Source organism: Coregonus clupeaformis, chromosome 13, assembly GCF_020615455.1.
Source record: "Coregonus clupeaformis isolate EN_2021a chromosome 13, ASM2061545v1, whole genome shotgun sequence".
Lineage (NCBI taxonomy): Eukaryota > Metazoa > Chordata > Actinopteri > Salmoniformes > Salmonidae > Coregonus > Coregonus clupeaformis.
The window spans coordinates 50,405,869-50,424,752 of record NC_059204.1 but is presented as its reverse complement, the minus strand read 5'-3'; the positions used below and the strand labels follow the sequence as shown (position 1 = coordinate 50,424,752).

The following is an 18,884-nucleotide window of genomic DNA, read 5'->3' as shown; positions in this document are numbered from 1 at the left end:
GAAACACAACCAAATACAACACAACCAATACCAAACACAACCAAATGAACACACCCTGGCTCAAAATACACAGTCCCGGAGCCAGAGCGTGACACCTGCAAAATCGGCAGTGTATCAAATACTTGTTCCACCCACTGTAACTATTAAAAAATATATATCTATTCAAATATCTTGCATATCTTATTTTCCATCATTATCAATTAATATGCATAATAATGTTGGCAGTTCATACATAGGATTTTAACATATAACCCGGATTGCCATTGTATTACATTTAATTTATTGGCAAATAATAATTGTAGAATCTTACCTGTGGATCTTGGGTCCATGAAATGAAGTATCAGCCTACTGTTCATGCAGGAACCAATGGGGTGCTCGAGGGGGGGATTTCATGCAGGTATGCCCACATTCAGGAACGCCCCAAATTGCGGGCTGCAGTTGTACACTATTGCCCTCAGCAGCTGTAGCAATAGAGCGCCAGCCTCTTGTGCAGCAGTGTTCAGGATAAACACCACATGTATTTAATATATCTGTAAAAAATTACTACAGACCCTGGTTCGATTCCAGGCTGAATCACAATCCGGCCGTGATTGGTAGAACCCATAGGGCGGCGCACAATTGGCCCAGCGTCGTCCGGGTTTGGCTGGGGTAGGCAGTCATTGTAAATAAGAATTTGTTCTTAACTGACTTGACCTAGTTAAATAAAAGAGAGATCAAAAACAGATCATATGACAGGGTTATGTTTTAATGGCTCTGCCTCTCAGTCATTAAATTTTTTTGCAAGGCAAGCAAGGGGCCCCAACAGGATTTGTGAAAGTATTTTGTGGTGGGGATTTTTCCAGTGGGGTAATACCATGCATCTGCTTGGTGTATAAACCGGGTTATACAAGTTCACTGTGACTGAGGCCTTGTGTGGGGAACTAAGATGTATTTACTGAGGTTAATCAGAGCAATAATCTCTTGCCAAGTCCAAACAGCCTTCATAATTACATTTGATAATTAAGCAATAAGGCACGAGGGTGTGTGGCATATGGCCAATATACCACGGCTAACGCGGTGTGCCTGGATATAGTCCTTAGCCGTGGTATATTGGCCATATAAAACAAACCCTTGAGGTGCCTTATTGCTATTATAAACTGGTTACCAACGTAATTAGAGCAGTAAAAATGAATGTTTTGTCATACATACCACGGCTGTCAGCCAATCAGCTTTCAGGGCTCGAACCACCCAGTTTATAATTATAGTACCTAATGTGTGTAAAAGTAATGTGCCTTCACGTGCACCAACCCCTTTAGCGTTTATCCCACCTTCTGTGTATACACTGTGTTTGAATGTTAACATTCTGTTTACCCTCAAACTTTTAACATACTGTGCTGGTGCATATGGAATATGTAGGCAAACTGATGTTCTAGAATATATAGGATGCAGTAGATGGGGGGAATCATAGTACACAGAAGGTGAGACCTGTGTAGCAAGCGTTACACATTGTATGCAAAAAAAACAAAAATCAGTTGACTAAACATCTCATTTAAAAACATTTATAATATTAATACTTTTGGCATATGTCCTGATACAATATGACTTAGGGCATTCATACCATCTTCTAGTTGTAGTAAAGTGGGACCAATAATTGAGTGAGGCTATGTACAGTATATACGGTGAAAGGCAGGTATGATATTAATGGGCTATTAGGCTTTGCCTTTACCTATATACTTGGTAAAACAACATCCAAAACCACAGCTGTTTGTAGAACCAGGATAAATCTAACCATGAATGAAAAGTTTGACATATGCAAAGTCCATATTCATGACCTATTTTCTAAAAACAGAATGTTTCTTCATGATTTGTATGAGCATGGTCTGGTCAACAACCAGCCTACTGCAGGTCACTGAATGTGCTGGTTTGGTTTGGTTTGTGTGTCGTGGGACTCACAGCAGCCTATAGGTGACCTAGAGGTTCAAGAGATACAAAAATGTATAAAGTCTCTATTATTTTTGTGCAGATGAGACCATCACACCGTCTAGTGATACCAAGCCAAAGGAGCTCAGTAAGTGTAACCAGCTAGAGCTGAAGGGTCTGGAGTCTATCGCCCCTCTGGTGCGGTCCGTGGAGGAGACCCCAGAGCCCATCGCCACGGAGGTGTGTGGGACCATACCAAACTGGATCCGAGGCAGCCTCCTCCGCAACGGCCCAGGGAAGTTTGAGTTCGGAAACCAACAGTGAGTCACACCTTTAGCCAATTTTATTGGAACTACTTAGACCAGCAGCCATTAGATCAGTAGAATAATACAAAATAAGCACAAGTTGGCTACACAAGGATGGGGTTCAGACACACACTACCGTTCAAATGTTTGCGGTCACTTAGAAATGTCCTTATTTTCTAAAGAAAAGCAATTTTTTTGTCCATTAAAATAACATCAAATTGATCAGAAATACAGTGTAGACATTGTTAATGTTGTAAATGGCTATTGTAGCTGGAAACAGCAGATTTTTTAATGGAATATCTACATAGGCGTACAGAGGCCCATTATCAGCAACCATCAGTCCTGTGTTCCAGTCTCAACGTCAACAGTGAAGAGGCGACTCCAGGATGCTGACCTTCTAAGCAAAGTTGCAAAGAAAAAGCCATATCTCAGACTGCCCATCTTAATCTTTTCTTTTTATTGGCCAGTCTGAGATACGGCTTTTTCTTTGCAACTCTGCCTAGAAGGTCAGTATCCCGGAGTCGCCTCTTCACTGTTGACGTTGAGACGGGTGTTTTGCGGGTACTATTTAATGAGGACCTGTGAGGCGTCTGTTTCTCAAACTAGACACTCTAATGTGTTTGTCCTCTTGCTCAGTTGTGCACCGGGGCCTCCCACTCCTCTTTCTATTCTGGTTAGAGCCAGTTTGCGCTGTTCTGTGAAGGGAGTAGTACACAGCGTTGTAGGAGGTCTACAGTTTCTTGGCAATTTCTTGCATGGAATAGCCTAAATTTCTCAGAACAAGAATAGACTGATGAGTTTCAGAAGAAAGTTCTTTGTTTCTGGCCATTTTGACTCTGTAATCGAACACACAATTGCTGATGCTCCAGATACTCAACTAGTCTCAAGAAGGCCAGTTTTATTGCTTCTTTAATCAGCACAACAGTTTTCAACTGTGCTAACATAATTGCAAAAGGCCCTAACCTTTAACCCATAAGAGCCTAAGCCATGTCTAAGCCGGGGGGGGTTACTACTAAGCTATATGGAATTGTTTTATGACCAAGGATAATTTTTGTATTTGATTTTGAATTTTAAAACAAAATGTGGAAAAAGGCACTGTATCCTTCCATAAATGTTTTCGACTGGTCCCGAGGGACCTTTATACAAGTCTTGTGAGGCATGTGGGTGTTCTAAAGCAAAACAACCAACATGTAGGTGTTCGTGAGAGTCTCACCTTTACACTGAGGGGTCATATTAGCGTGTAGCCCAAACTGTTCGGACATTATAGAAAGAAGTTGGTAGATCGGCTGTACCGATTTCAGACTAGTCCTACTTCAGACGAACTGTAGAGCAAAACGGAGAACACCATTGTGTTCGTGAGTCTCATCTTTCCATAGATGTGTCATAATAGTTTGTAGGCCAAACTTTTCGGATGCTACAGACGATTTAGTGAGAAAACCGATTTTCAGGATGTCTCATGGTCTGACAAATCACCTTTCACAGCAGATGCGGAAGTGTTACATAGGCGGCTGCGGTGGATTGAGAAAAAAATAACGTCTCTAGCTTAAATTGACAGAATTTTATGGGGATATTTGTATTATGCTGATTAGATTTCCGCAGGGCCGCGGACATCGACCTTAGGGGGTTTTAACACTTGTCCTAACCTATCCCCACTGTCATTTATTCTTCAGCTACAACCACTGGTTTGATGGGATGGCCATGCTGCACCAGTTTAAGATCGAGGATGGCAAGGTGACCTATAGGAGCCGCTTCCTGCAGAGTGATGCCTACAAGAAGAACAGCGAGAGGGACCGCATCATGGTGTCAGAGTTCGGCACGGTGGCCATGCCCGACCCCTGCAAGAACTTCTTCCTGCGTTTCCTCTCTCGCTTCGAGAAGATAGGTGAGTCACAGTCACAGAAAGAGTGGAGAGTGGGTAGATATAAGCCAAGCAGCGGTACAAATGATCTATTGAGCAACACTTTACATTTGCACTAGTAGCTTTAATTATTACGGTAACAGCATTGTCATTATACATTTCATCATAGTTTTGCTATTGCATAGTAGTTGACCAGTTCCTGATTTCCTCAATGATTCTAGCTTTTAGACTGAGACATAACTTACTCAGCGTGTTGTTGTACCATTCAGTGTCTCTGTCTTCACTCCTAAAGTAAATGTAGGCTATGCATGCATTGCAGCTCAGGATGATGTCATGGACATTGTACAATAACAAGTACAGTATGCACATACTCTGTCTAAACTGAGTTAACTCCACACAAGATTTCAGAAACTAGGCCATGTGGATCATGCGGATATTACGTACACAGTCCAGCCTCCCGTCTGAAGTGGATACTTTTATTTTGTCAAATCAACAATTGCCGACCATTCCCTTACAGGATTAATTGACACATTGTTAAACAAACATTATAATGATTCTTACAATGATTATTCCGGTGTTTTGCGCTGTGCGCACCGCATATAAATAAATAAACATCTAAATACATAACAGTAGATACGGTTATCCAAGCAATAACAATTACCCTCAAGAAGCAAAAATAAATAAATACTGATGAATAAATACAAATAAATGAAACGGAAGAAGGCTTTTAAACCCGGTTCAATGTCCAGCCTCCCTTCTCATCTGATACAGTGATATATGCACAAAAACAGGATAATTTTTATTCTGAGGCAACATACAGAATAGTATGCTCTTCTTAGTCTGAACTCAGTCCAGACTTTAGTATGTAGCCACGGCTATTGAACTGGTGGCCCGTGGGCCAGATCTGGCCCTTTTATGAATTTAGACAAACCCTTTGATCAGTTCTGAACAAAAATCTGACGTTTCGTGCCAAAATGACAAACGCTACTAGGCCTATTAGTGTGGTTTCTAGCGGTTTTAGCCGATGCTAGCGCAGGTTGACATTTATTGTCATGAGTCTTGTCCTGGAGACAGAACTGAGCGATTTCCCCATAGATAGTCCACCTGCAAAGTCAAAATTTGCAATATTGTAAAATTTATGAAAACAAAAATTAGCTTTTTGGTCTTAATTTCAGGTTAGGGTTAGGCATTAGGGTTAGTAGTGTGGTTAAGGTTATGGATAGGTTTAAAATCAGATTGTATGCATTTGTGGCTGTGCCAGCTTGTGACCACTCTGCAGAGCTGCCTCCAAAACAAGATTCATGACAAACCTGTGGTTTTTCTTCTTCTTGTTAATTTGGCTCTATCGTTTTAACCGTTTGGGCTATAAGCTAATATGATCCCATTCCTTAAACCTAGGACTCTCAAAAACAAATGCATGCCCTCTGTTTCACAATATGATGCTCACAAGCCATGCAGGACTCGTTAGAAGAGAGTGTGAGAAACAATTCAACTTATGACGATGAATTCAAAGCATACTTCCTTCAGACTGAAGTCTTTGTGTATTTTATACGTTTTATTGAGATAATGGCAATAAAGCCAGATTTAAAAGTTTACTTTAAATAATTTGTACACTTTTGTTTCCTAAAATAGAGAATCAATTAGCTTGCTGGTCCAGTATCTGTGTGTTAGGGCAGTTTTTGTATTTTATAACTACCTAATTACTTTTAGCAACATTTAACTGCTTTATATGATGTGCGCATTGTTTTTGATACAGTTCTTCTGAAGAATAATCATGTCAAAAATGTAAATTAACTTTAAAGAAATCTGGGCCCACATAAGAATATAGTTGAATAGCCCTGATGTAGGCAATCTGGATCACGTAGGTACTTCATAATTTAGTATGTAGTGGCTCCCATGAAACCCTACTGCCATTGCTCACCATTTTACCATGGCATTGTTGAATACTCGTTTCTGATTGGCTTGAAGGGCATTCTAGAGCGTGCATTATTTCCCTATAATGTGTGGTATAATTCAATGGCTATGATGTTCATCATTACATGTTCTATGTTTGAGCTGCTTTTGAAAGCAAAAGTCAAATTAAAAACAATATTGGCATTGTTGAATTCGATTTTCATAGCAAGCTAGTTGGTTATCTCTGGTCATGTTACCCGGTCCTCAACAATGTTGGAATCCATCACGTGCAGAACCAGGGCTACCAAAGCACGCTGATCAACCAGCTATGGACTACCACTTCTGTCTTACCCTTAGCACTGAGGGTTCTTACCAAAATATACACTACCGGTCAAAGGTTTTAGAGCACCTACTCATTCCAGGGTTTTTCTTTATTTTTACTATTTTCTACATTGTAGAATAATAGTGAAGACATCAAAACTATGAAATAACACATATGGAATCATGTAGTAACCCAAAAAGTGTTAAACAAATAAAAATATATATTGAGATTATTAAAATAGCCTTGATGACAGCTTTGCACACCCATGGCATTCTCTCAACCAGCTTCACCTGGAATGCTTTTCCAACAGTCTTGAAGGAGTTCCCACATATGCTGAGCACTTTTTGGCTGCTTTTCCTTCACTCTGCCGTCCAACTCATCCCAAAAAAAATCTCAATTTGGTTGAGGTCGGGGGATTGTGGAGGTCAGGTCATTTGATGCAGCACTCCATCAAAATCTTTCTTGTTAAAATAGCCCTTACACAGCTTGGAGGTGTGTTGGGTCATTGTCCTGTTGAAAAACAAATGATAGTCCCACTAAGCCCAAACCAGATGGGATGGCATGTCTCTGCAGAATGCTGTGGTAGCCATGCTGGTTAAGTGTGCCTTGAATTGTAAATAAATCACAGACAGTGTCACCCCCACACCATAACACCTCCTCCTCCATGCTTTACGGTAGGAAATACACATACGGAGATCATCCGTTCACCCACATCGCGTCTCACAAAGACACGGCGGTTGGAACCAAATATCTCCAATTTGGACTCCAGACCAAAGGACACATTTCCACTGGTCTAATGTCCATTGCACGTGTTTCTTGGCCCAATCAAGTCTCTTCTTCTTATTGCTGTCCTTTAGTAGTGGTTTCTTTGCAGCAATGCGACCATGAAGGCCTGATTCACAGTCTCCTCTGAACAGTTGATGTTCAGATGTGTCTGTTACTTAATCTCTGTGAAGCATTTATTTGGGCTGCAATTTCTGAGGCTGGTAACTCTAATGAACTTATCCTCTGCAGCAGAGGTAACTCTGGGTCTTCCATTCCTGTGGCGGTCCTCATGAGAGCCAGTTTCATCATAGCGCTTGATGGTTTTTGCGACTGCACTTGAAGAAACTTTCAAAGTTCTTGAAATGGTCCGTATTGACTGACCTTCATGTCTTAAAGTAATGATGGACTGTCATTTCTCTTTGCTTATTTGAGCTGTTCTTGCCATAATATGGACTTGGTCTTTTACCAAATAGGGCTATCTTCTGTATACCCACCCTACCTTGTCACAACACAACTGATTGGCTCAAACACATTAAAAAGGAAAGAAATTCCACAAATTAACTTTTAAGAAGGCACACCTGTTCATTGAAATGCATTCCAGGTGACTACCTCGTGAAGCTAGTTGAGAGACTGCCAAGAGTGTGCAAAGCTGTCATCAAGGCAAATGGTGTCTATTTGAAGAATCTCAAATATAAAATATATTTTGATTTGATTAACACTTTTTTTGTTACTACATGATTCCACATGTGTTATTTCATAGTTTTTAGGTCTTCACTATTATTCTACAATGTAGAAAATAGTAAAAAAAATAAAGAAAAACTCTTGAATGAGTAGGTGTTCTAAAACTTTTGACCGGTAGTGTAAGTATTTTATACCCTTTGCTATGAGACTCGAAATTGAGTTCAGGCACATCCTATTTCCATTGATCATCCTTGAGATGTTTCCACAACTTGAGTGGAGTCCACCTGTGGTAAATTCAATTGATTGGACATGATTTGGAAAGGCACACACCTGTCTATATAAGGTCCCACAGCTGACAGTGCATGTCACAGCAAAAACCAAGCCATGAGGTCGAAGGAATTGTCCGTAGAGCTCCGAGAAAGGATTGTGTCAAGGCACAGATCTGGGGAACGGTACCAAAAGATTTCTGCAGCATTGAAGGTCCCCAAAAACACAGTGGCCTCCATCATTCTTAAATGGAAGAAGTTTGAAATCGCCAAGACTCTTCCTATAGCTGACCGCCTGGCCAAACTGAGCAATCGGGGGAGAAGGGCCTTGTTCAGGGAGGTGACCAAGAACCCAATGGTCACTCTGACAGAGCTCTAGAGTTCCTCTGTGGAGATGGGAGAACTTTCCAGAAGGACAGCCATCTCTGCAGCACTCCACTAATCAAGTCTTCATGGTTGAGTGGCCAGACGGAAGCCACTCCTCAGTAAAAGGCACATAACAGCCCGCTTGGAGTTTGCCAAAAGGCACCTAAAGACTCTCAGACAATGAGACACAAGATTATCTGGTCTGATAAAAACAAGATTGAACTCTTTGGCCTGAATGCCAAGCATCACGTCTGGAGGAAACCTGGCACCATCTCTACGGTGAAGCATGGGGGTGGCAGCATCATGCTGTGGGGATGTTTTTCAGCGGCAGGGGCTGGGAGACTAGTCAGGATCGAGGCAAGGATGAACGGAGCAAAGTACAGAGAGATCCTTGATGAAAACCTGCTCCAGAGTGCTCAGGACCTCAGACTGGGGCGAAGGTTCACCTTCCAACAGGACAACGACCCTAAGCACACAGCCAAGACAATACAGGAGTAGCTTCGGGACAAGTCTCTGAAAGTGGCCCAGCCATAGCCCGGACTTGAACCCGATCGAACATCTCTGGAGAGACCTGAAAATATCTGTGCAGCAACACTCCCCATCCAACCTGACAGAGCTTGAGAGGATCTGCAGAGAAGAATGGGAGAAACTCCCCAAATACAGGTGTGCCAAGCTTGTAGCGTCACACCCAAGAAGACTCGAGGCTGTAATCGCTGCCAAAGGTGCTTCAACTAAGTACTGAGTAAAGGGTCTGAATACTTATGTAAATGTCATATTTCTGTTTTTTATTATATAAATTAGCAAACATTTCTAAAAACCTGTTTTTGCTTTGTCATTATGGGGTATTGTGTGTAGATTGATGAGGGGAAAAAACAATTTAATCAATTTTGGAATAAGGCTGTAACCTAACAAAATGTGGAAAAAGTCAAGGGGTCTGAATACTGTCTGAAGGCACTGTAAGTACCAACATTCTTTCTGATTGTTTTTAATAAAGAAATGTTTCGACCAAGTAAATATATTCATGTTCTATTCTAATTATTTGTGACATTGTGGTTACAATCAATGAAGAATGTAAATGAAATAAATCCTATTCATAATGAATAATCAGATGTGTGTTGCAAGCTTGTCCTTTTTCCTTATACATTTTTTTGGTAAGATTTTATTTTATCATTTTAGATAATACAAAACACACATACAAACGATAACTACATCACACCTGCCCAGAGCCACCTGCTCACACCCACATCTCCAGCTCCCGCATCACTCTCCGCCACATGGTCTCAAACTACACCATTTTGTTTCTCCGGTCGCCCACATGCACTTTCAACATTTGGATAAATCATTTAAAGGCTGACACTGGTTGATTTTCAGTTTTTAAGTATAGGTTTTTTCAAGATGATTGACGAGAAAAGTATTGTCCAACCCATAGGGTATCTCACTGCACCTTTATATGCCATGTCTTGAAATGTGCAGACAGACGGATTAAAAGTAAATTTCCATTGTAATACTTCTGACAGCCAAATTTCTAACTCCATCCATAACTTTTGGACTTTACAACATTCCCAGAAGGCATGTATTATTATAACCTAATGAAAAATGAACCTGGTAATCTCATTTAATGTACTGCAGGCCTAAGACCTACGTGTTTAACCTTCTGAATGAATTATTATATTGAAGATAGAAGCCGCCTCTTAATGAGTTCCGAGAGCCGATCCGTTACCCAAGAAAATAATGAAAATGTATTTAGCCTAATTGTTTTTATGACTACAGACAGTAGGCTATTATTCCTCTTTTCCTGCATTAATTAATTTGTCTTCATGTCTATTCAACATTTGGCTAAAAAGAAACCATGCCATGAAATAAGAACAGATTATTATTTTTTTACAATGCAATGCGGCACATTGACAACTCAAATCGCTTTAAAGAGCCTTCAAATATTAGACAACAAATAAATATACTATAACAATATACTATAACAATAACTTCAAAAACAGTCCATCACTGGATTTCTTCTAATTGCTGTGCAGGAAAAGGATGTCATCCACCGTGCCTGGACGCAGGCTCGCAGCTGGCTTCTCTCTGAAACCACACATCCATCTGAAGGTGACGCTTTATCCTTTGGAACCACACAATTACCAGGTGGACAGTAGGCCTCTTGAAGCAATAGAGGAAATCAACAAGATCCACAAGTATTCTTTCACAATAGCTGGCCTTATGTTATATGCAGTTTTGAGCTGCACTGTCCCACTCCGTGGTGGATAACATCCACTCTTCGTTTATGTAATGGGCTGTAAGGCACAAGTATCCTATTTTTTGAAAATCGTCAATCCACATGTCAAATGTAATTGCGCCATTGTATTTACCCAAGTTCTCTCTCAACTCCGGGACCACTAGCCAGCTGATTTTTTTTGTGCCTGATGCAGGACTCTAGTGCGATAGGAGAGAGACTGACTGAAACATTCACACCTCCATTAATTTACAAAAGAACAATCTAATAGCTTGGCTAGGTGTGAAACATCCCCCAATTTGTGCCACAGTTTAGACTAACGATAGATGTTGTGGTCAGTCTGAGTTGAGTCATATTGTAAAGTATAGCCTAATGGCCAAAAAAGGGCAAACTTGCAATGTATTCAATGCTTAAGTACTCTAAAGTTTTACATTTCTAGCTCAATATCGCAGACCAGATTTGCCCTAACAAAAAATGCATCAACACCTACAAATATAGTAATTTATTATATATAATCCACATAATAATTCAAACGAAATTAGCTGTAGCTTGAGGAGAGAGACTGCATGCTAAAGACAATCAGAAATAATGTGTATTTAACCCTGCATTATAATTGTACTTATTTTGAACGAAAGCCAGGAATGAGTGAGTCACTCAGCCCTGTGCTGTTCCTGCTTCTGTTGCATATTTGAGTGTTTGTTTAATATCCTACTGATTCTGTGATCACCAAGCCTCATGCAACCGCAAAATGTCGGATAAAGAAATTTCACAAATCCGGCTGTTTTTAAACTTTGCAAAAAAACATCATTAGAACAGACTCTCTGGTATTACTTATACTTTATTTAGCATTGTTTACACTGTTCCAAACTGGCAGATAAATTATATTGTCATCTAACAGCACCTGTTTGTCATGCAACAGTATCTCTTGCACTTTTGACAATGGTTTTATGTGAGGCCTAATTCACATGATATGCCTAAAATACTTACAGTATATTCACTAGGCTAATTAATAATCAAATTTTCACTTTTGATTATTTAATTAACCCATATCATGTTATTTCAAGTTATCCCCTTGGAGCACATGCAAAAGTGATTTGGAGTTGTTGAACAGGAGTGACAAAATGTATTACAACTGAGTTTGAATGAACTGAATGATGAGGATGAAGAAGAAGAGAGTGATTGAATTTAGAACAATAGTGTAAGAATTGCTCTTCCTCTGTCCCACACGCACACAAAAAAACAAACACTTTAGCAGCCTTTCCAATAAATTGGAATACAAAAGAAGCCATGCACTGATGATGTGCTATCAGCAGGACAATGACTCTTGCCAAGTTTAGGGACTTTAAATGTATTAATGGATGTTTGCGAGGCATGTCACTTCACCCATCTCTTTGCATAGCCCACCACATGCACTGTTTTCTAACCACATCTGGATGGATCCATAACGAATTGCTAAGGAATAAATATCACTGAATGACAGAAATATTGGAATAAAGCAGGCTAATGCAATTGAAGGCAACAAATTGTTGCTTACTGAAACACCCAAAGTCATCCAATTGTTATAATAGGATTTGAAGCAATAGTCTACCCGCGTGTGGTCAACTATTTCAGCACAGTTTCGCGCTGCTTTGAGACAAGCATGGGGACTGGACTTGATAAATCAGTCAGACTTTTATTTTCACTGTATTTACGTTTGGGTATTGGTTAGCCTAAAATTAGGCTGTGGAAATGTTAGGGTTATTTTGCTCTTCACTCGCAGTCGCTTAGTAGCCTAGGCCTAGTCCCGACCGGTCACGTTGTACAGCACCATATTTTCCTAATGGAAACCCTGAGGCCTACGTAGGCTACTGTAAAATGCATTTTCATTTTTCTTGGAATAGAAACACCATAATTTATTCATCAATTTAATTAAGCTACATTTCTAACAGTATAAACAGCACAACAAATAAAATAATAATTTACAAACAAATTATAATCAAACCCATATAGTCTGTTCTAACAAAAAAAGGTTTTAAAGTCTCTAGTACAGCCAATATTAAAAACAGTAAAATGCATTTGTGAATTCAATCGTTTTAGCCGACATGTTGCGGTTTATTCATTGTTCAATTATTCAAGGCTCTCTCTGTTATTTCGTTTTATAACTAAAGTGCTTGACTGAATTTAAAGCCATGGATGACTTGTATGCTGTGTGATGACATGCACAAATGAATGAATGATTGATTGATATACTGTATATTGAAGTAGGCCTATATGCCAATAAGTAAGTTACGCTAAAACAGCTACAGTAAACAGGACTCATAGGCCTACAGCTCCATGTGTTGTGGAAAATAATCACTATACTTTATTAAAAATCAAAGTTCTTTCAGAGTTTTTGTAGAATCAAGAATGACTTTATTACAATTTCAACAAAGTCAGGCTAATCTGCAGATTAGGGCCCCCTCTCTCTCTCTCTTCCCTAGCTACAGTGCAATGAAAAAGTATTTGCCCCCTTTCTAATTTTCTCTACTTTTGCATATTTGTGATACTGAATGTTATGGAGATCTTCAACCAAAACCTAATATTAGATAAAGGGAACATAAGTGAACAAATAACACAACAATTACATATTTATTTCATAAACAAAGTTATGCAACACCCAATTCCCCTGTGTGAAAAAGTAATTGCCCCCTTACACTCAATAACTGGTTGTGCCACCTTTAGCTGCAATGACTCCAACCAAATTCTTCTTGTAGTTGTTGATCAGTCTCTCACGTCGCTGTGGAGGAATTTTAGCCCACTCTTCCATGCAGAACTGCTTTAACTCAGTGACATGTGGGTTTTCAAGCATGAACTGCTCGTTTCAAGTCCTGCCACAACATCTCAATTGGGATTAGGTCTGGACTTTGACTAGGCCATTCCAAAACTTCCAATTTGTTGCTTTTTAGCAATTTTCATGTAGACTTGATTGTATGTTTTGGATCATTGTCTTGCTGCATGACCCAGCTGCGCTTCAGCTTCAGCTCAGTCTGACATTCTCCTGTAGAATTATCTGATACAGAGCAGAATTCATGGTTCCTTCTATTAAGGCAAGTCGTCCAGGTCCTGAGGCAGCAAAGCATCCCCAAACCATCACACCACCACCACCATGCTTGACCTTTGGTATGATGTTCTTACTGTGGAATGCAGTGTTTGGTTTTCGCCAGGCATAATGGGACCCATCTCGTCCAAAAAGTTGACTCAAGTTTGCCAAAAAGCACCTGGATGATCATCAAGACTCTTGGAAGAACGTTCTATGGACAGATGATTCAAAAGTATAACTTTTTGGACGACATGGTTCCAGTATTGCCTGGTGAAAACCAAACTCTGCATTCCACAGTAAGAACATCATACCAAAGGTCAAGCATGGTGGTGGTGGTGTGATGGTTTGGGGATGCTTTGCAGAGCACGTGACTTCATGCTCCAGACCAGAAACTGGGGGCATGAATATATCATGGCTAAGGGCTGTTCTTATGCACGACGCAATGCGGAGTGCCTGGATATTGCCCTTAGCTGTGGCATATTGGTCATATAGCACAAACCCCTGAGATGAATTATTGTTATTATAAACAGGTTACAAACATAATTAAAACAGTAAACAAGTATATTGTCTGATATACCACAGCTTTCAGCCAATCAGCATCCAGGAGCAAAACTACATTTACGTCATTTAGCAGAAGCTCTTATCCAGAGCGACTTACAGTTAGTGAATGCATACATTTTCATACTGGCCCCCCGTGGGAAACAAACCCACAACCCTGGCATTGCAAGCGCCATACTCTACCAACTGAGCTACAGGGGACTACCCGGTTTATCATTTGAAATTTGATTAAGAAAGCTAAATCAAGCTACTTTTTAAGCTCTATCTCTGACTCTGCTGGTGATCCTTCAACATTTTGGAAAACAATAAATGCACTGAAGCGGACAAATTCCTCTTCTTCCCTGCCTAAGCAAGTTCTGTCTGACTCTGGCATCATAACTAAGAAGAATGGGATAAGTGATTATTTTAATCATAATTTTATCTCAGCAGGCTTTTTATTTGAGAGAAAAGGTGGTGTAGTTGACCCTGGTCAGTCAATCGACTGCTCTTCCCTCGTCCAGCCTCTAGTTGACTGGACGGTCAACCCATCAACTTCTAGTGAATCTTTATTTTCATTTCAACAATTTACTATCTGTGATGTGCTAGATGCCTTGCAAAAAAATCCACTGGAGCTGATATGCTTGATCCATTCTTGCTGCAGCTCTCTGCCCCCCTGATTGCTGAATCATTAACCCATATTATTAACCTGCCAATTTTATCTGGTACTATCTCCAAGGTTTGTAAGGCGACCCAAGTACTCCCCTTTAACAAAGGTGGTGACCCTTGTGACCTAAATAATTATCGGCCTATATCTAAACATTCTTGCCTAGCTAAAATGCACTACATTACCAAAAGTATGTGGGCACCTGCTCGTCAAACATCTCATTCCAAAATCATGGGCGTTAATATGGAGTTGGTCCGCCCTTTGCTGCTATAACAGCCTCCAATCTTCTGGGAAGGCTTTCCACTAGACGTTGGAACATTGCTGCGGGGACTTGCTTCCATTCAGCCACAAGAGCATTAGTGATGTCAGGCACTGATGTTGGGCGATTAGGCCTGACTCGCAATCGGCGTTCCAATTCATCCCAAAGGTGTTTGATGGGGTTGAGCTCAGGGCTCTGATGGAACTAAGGGGCCTAACCCGAACCATGAAAAACAGCCCCAGACCATTATTCCTCCTCCACCAAACTTTAGAGTTGGCACTACGCATTTGGGCAGGTAGCATTCTCCTGTCATCCGCCAAATCCTGATTCATCCGTCGGACTGCCAGATGGTGAAGCGTAATTCCTCACTCCAGAGAACGTGTTTCCACTGCTCCAGAGTCCAGTGGCAGCGAGCTTTACACCACTCCAGCCGACGCTTGGCATTGCGCATGGTGAATTTAGGCTTGTGTGCGGCTGATCGGCCATGGAAACCCATTTCATGACGCTCCGGACAAACAATTATTGTGCTGACGTTGATTCCAGAAGCAGTTTGGAACTCTGTAGTGAGTGTTGCAACTGAAGATAGACAATTTTTACGTGCTACATTCTTCAGCACTCGGCGGTCCCATTCTGTGAGTTTGTGTGGCCTACCACTTCGCAGCTGAGCCGTTGTTGCTCCTAGACGTTTCCACTTCACAATAACAGCACTTACAGTTGACCGGGGCAGCACTAGCAGGGCAGAAATTTGACGAACTGTGACTTGTTGGAAAAGTGGCATCCTATGACGGTGCCACGTTAAAAGTCAATGAGCTCTTCAGAAAGGCCATTCTACAGACAATGTTTGTCTATGGAGATGGCATGGCAGTGAGCTCGATTTTATACACCTGTCAGCAACGGGTGTGGCTGAAATAGCCGAATCCACTAATTTGTAGGGGTGTCCACCTACGTTTGTATATATAGTGTATTTGAATCCTTGATTCATTCTCACCTAAGATCTTTCTTATCTTTGAAATGCATTCTAAATGTTAATCAGTCGGGTTTTAGTCCAGGTCATAATACTATCTCTGCGCATTCCTAGTTATAAATTATGTGATTAACTGTATGGATAAATGGCAACATTGTGCTTCCCTCTTCATTGACCTGTCAAACGCTTTCGATACTATTGATCACTCATTGCTAATTAAGAGGCGTTCCTTAATTGGCCTAGACCAGGCTGCATGTAAATGGTTTAAAAATTACTTGACAGATAGAACTCAATGTATATCTACTGATGGTGTTAAATCAGGTTTCCTGGATATTACGAAAGGTGTCCCGCAGGGGTCGATTCTGGGTCCCTTACTTTTTACTATTTACATTAACAATATCGACTTGTCTGTCCAGATTATTTTACCTGCACTTGTATGCCGATGATACTGTTGTGTATGCCTTTGCCCCCACGGTTGACCAGGCTCTATCTGAACTATAGTCTGCCTTCATTTAATTGCAGAATAACATTATTTACCTGAAATTAGTACTGAATGCAGGAAAACTAAGTATATGTTGTTCTCTAGAGCACATAAAAACAAGTCTGATGATTTAAGCATATGTACTTTGGATGTTGTCCATATTGATCGTGTCCGTGCTTACAAATATCTGGGCATCTGGATAGTTGAAAAGCTGTCTTTTAAAAAGCAAATTGGTGAGTTAGTTAAGAAAGTGGTGAAGAAAAAAGTGCTTATTCTATAGAAATAGGTCCTGCCTCTCGTTAAATAGTAGAAAGCAGATTATTAGGTCGACGTTCCTACCAGTCCTAGACTATGGCGACATCATCTATATGAACACAGCTGCCACTTCATTAAAGCCGTTAGATGCAGTTTATCATAGCGCACTGCACTTTTTTACAGGTGACAATTCTAGTAGTTATCGCTGCATTCTCTACCAGATAGTTGGTTGGTCATCTTTGATGTCACATAGGTTGATACATTGCTATGTTTTCATTTATAAAGTTTGGGTAGAGCAGACATTTGCATATATTTTTGTTAGCTGCATGTATGACTGTCACGTTCGTCGAGGAGTGAAGGAGACCAAGGCGCAGCGAGTGAAAAGAACATGTTGACTTTATTTACTTAAAGCAACCAAAACAACAAACCAAAGCGACGAATGTGAAGTCCAATAGTGACAATGACTAAACAGGAACAAAAACCCACAACCCACATGAGAACACAAACAGTTTAAATATGGCTCCCAATCAGAGATAACGAGCCGACAGCTGACACTCGTTACCTCCGATTGGGAGTCCACGACACTACAAATAACTCACCCAAAAACACAACCAAACGAATACACCCTATACAACAAAACCCCACAACAAAACCCAACAAAACAAATACACCCTGGCTCAAATACAAAAGTCCCGGAGCCAGAGTGTCACAGCCTCCCTAAAGGTGCGACCTCCGGGCGCACCAGCATGACAGTCTAGGGGAGGGTCTGGGTGGGGCGTCTGTCCACGGTGGCGGTTCTGGCCCTGGTCGTGGTCCCCACCCCACCTTAGTCACCACCCGCTTCCCTAGCCTCCTCCACATGACCACCCTCCAACTTACCCCACCTGGATTTAGGGGCAGCACCGGGCTAAGAGGCAGCACCAGGATAAGCGGCAGCACCGGGCTAAGGGACAGCATCGGGCTGAGGGACAGCACCGGACTCAATGGCGGATCCTGGCTGGCTGGCTCTGGCGGATCCTGGCTGGACGGCTCTGGCGGATCCTGGCTGGACGGCTCATGGCTGGCTGAAAGATCTGGCTGCTCATGGCTGGCTGACGGATCTGGCTGCTCATGGCTGGCTGACGGATCTGGCTGCTCGCGGCTGGCTGACGGATCTGGCTGCTCATGGCTGGCTGACGGATCTGGCTGCTCATGGCTGGCCGACGGATCTGGCTGCTCGTGGCTGGCTGACGGATCTGGCTGCTCATGGCTGGCTGACGGATCTGGCTGCTCATGGCTGGCTGACGGATCTGGCTGCTCATGGCTGGCCGACGGATCTGGCTGCTCATGGCTGGCTGACGGATCTGGCTGCTCATGGCTGGCTGACTGATCTGGCTGCTCATGGCTGGCTGACGGATCTGGCTGCTCATGGCTGGCTGACGGATCTGGCTGCTCATGGCTGGCGGAAGGCTCTGGCTGATCCTGTCTGGCGGAAGGCTCTGGCTGATCCTGTCTGGCGGAAGGCTCTAGCGGCTCCGGTCTGGCGGACGGCTTTGAAGGCTCATGGCAGACGGGCGGCTTTGCAGGCTCAGTACAGATGGCCAGTTCAAGCGCCTTAGGGCAGACGGGCAGTTCAGGCCCCGTTGGGCAGACGGCAGACTCTGGCCGTCTGAGGCGCACCGTAGGCCTGGTGCGTGGTGCCGGAACTGGAGGTACCGGGCTGAGGACACGCATCTCAGGGCTAGTGCGGGGAGAAGCAACAGGGCATGCTGGACCCTGGGGACGCACATAAGGCCTAGTGCGGAGAGCAGGAACAGGGCATGCTGGACCCTGGGGACGCACATAAGGCCTAGTGCGGAGAGCAGCAACAGGACGCACAGGACTCGGGGGACACACAGGAGGCTTGGTGCGTGGTGTAGGCACTGGTGGGAAAAGGCTGGAGACACGCACCATACAGCTAGTGCGTGGAGGAGACACAGGGCTCTGCAGACGTACAGGAAGCCTAGTGCGTGGTGTAGGCACTGGTGGTACTGGGCTGGAGCGGGGAGGTGGCGCCGGAAATACCGGACCGTGCAGGCTTACTGGCCCCCTTGAGCACTGAGCCT

At 42.3% G+C, this 18,884-nt stretch overlaps 1 protein-coding gene across 1 annotated transcript in view; it reads left to right on the top strand.

Annotated features, from left to right (window-relative positions):
* Positions 1-18,884, top strand: part of bco2a (beta-carotene oxygenase 2a) — a 122,235-nt gene that overhangs the window by 40,156 nt on the left and 63,195 nt on the right. Inside the window, exons 2-3 of the mRNA XM_041894522.1 lie at positions 2,003-2,219; positions 3,875-4,086. Of these exons, the coding sequence (XP_041750456.1) occupies positions 2,003-2,219; positions 3,875-4,086 (429 nt within the window). The remainder of the gene's footprint in view (positions 1-2,002; positions 2,220-3,874; positions 4,087-18,884) is intronic.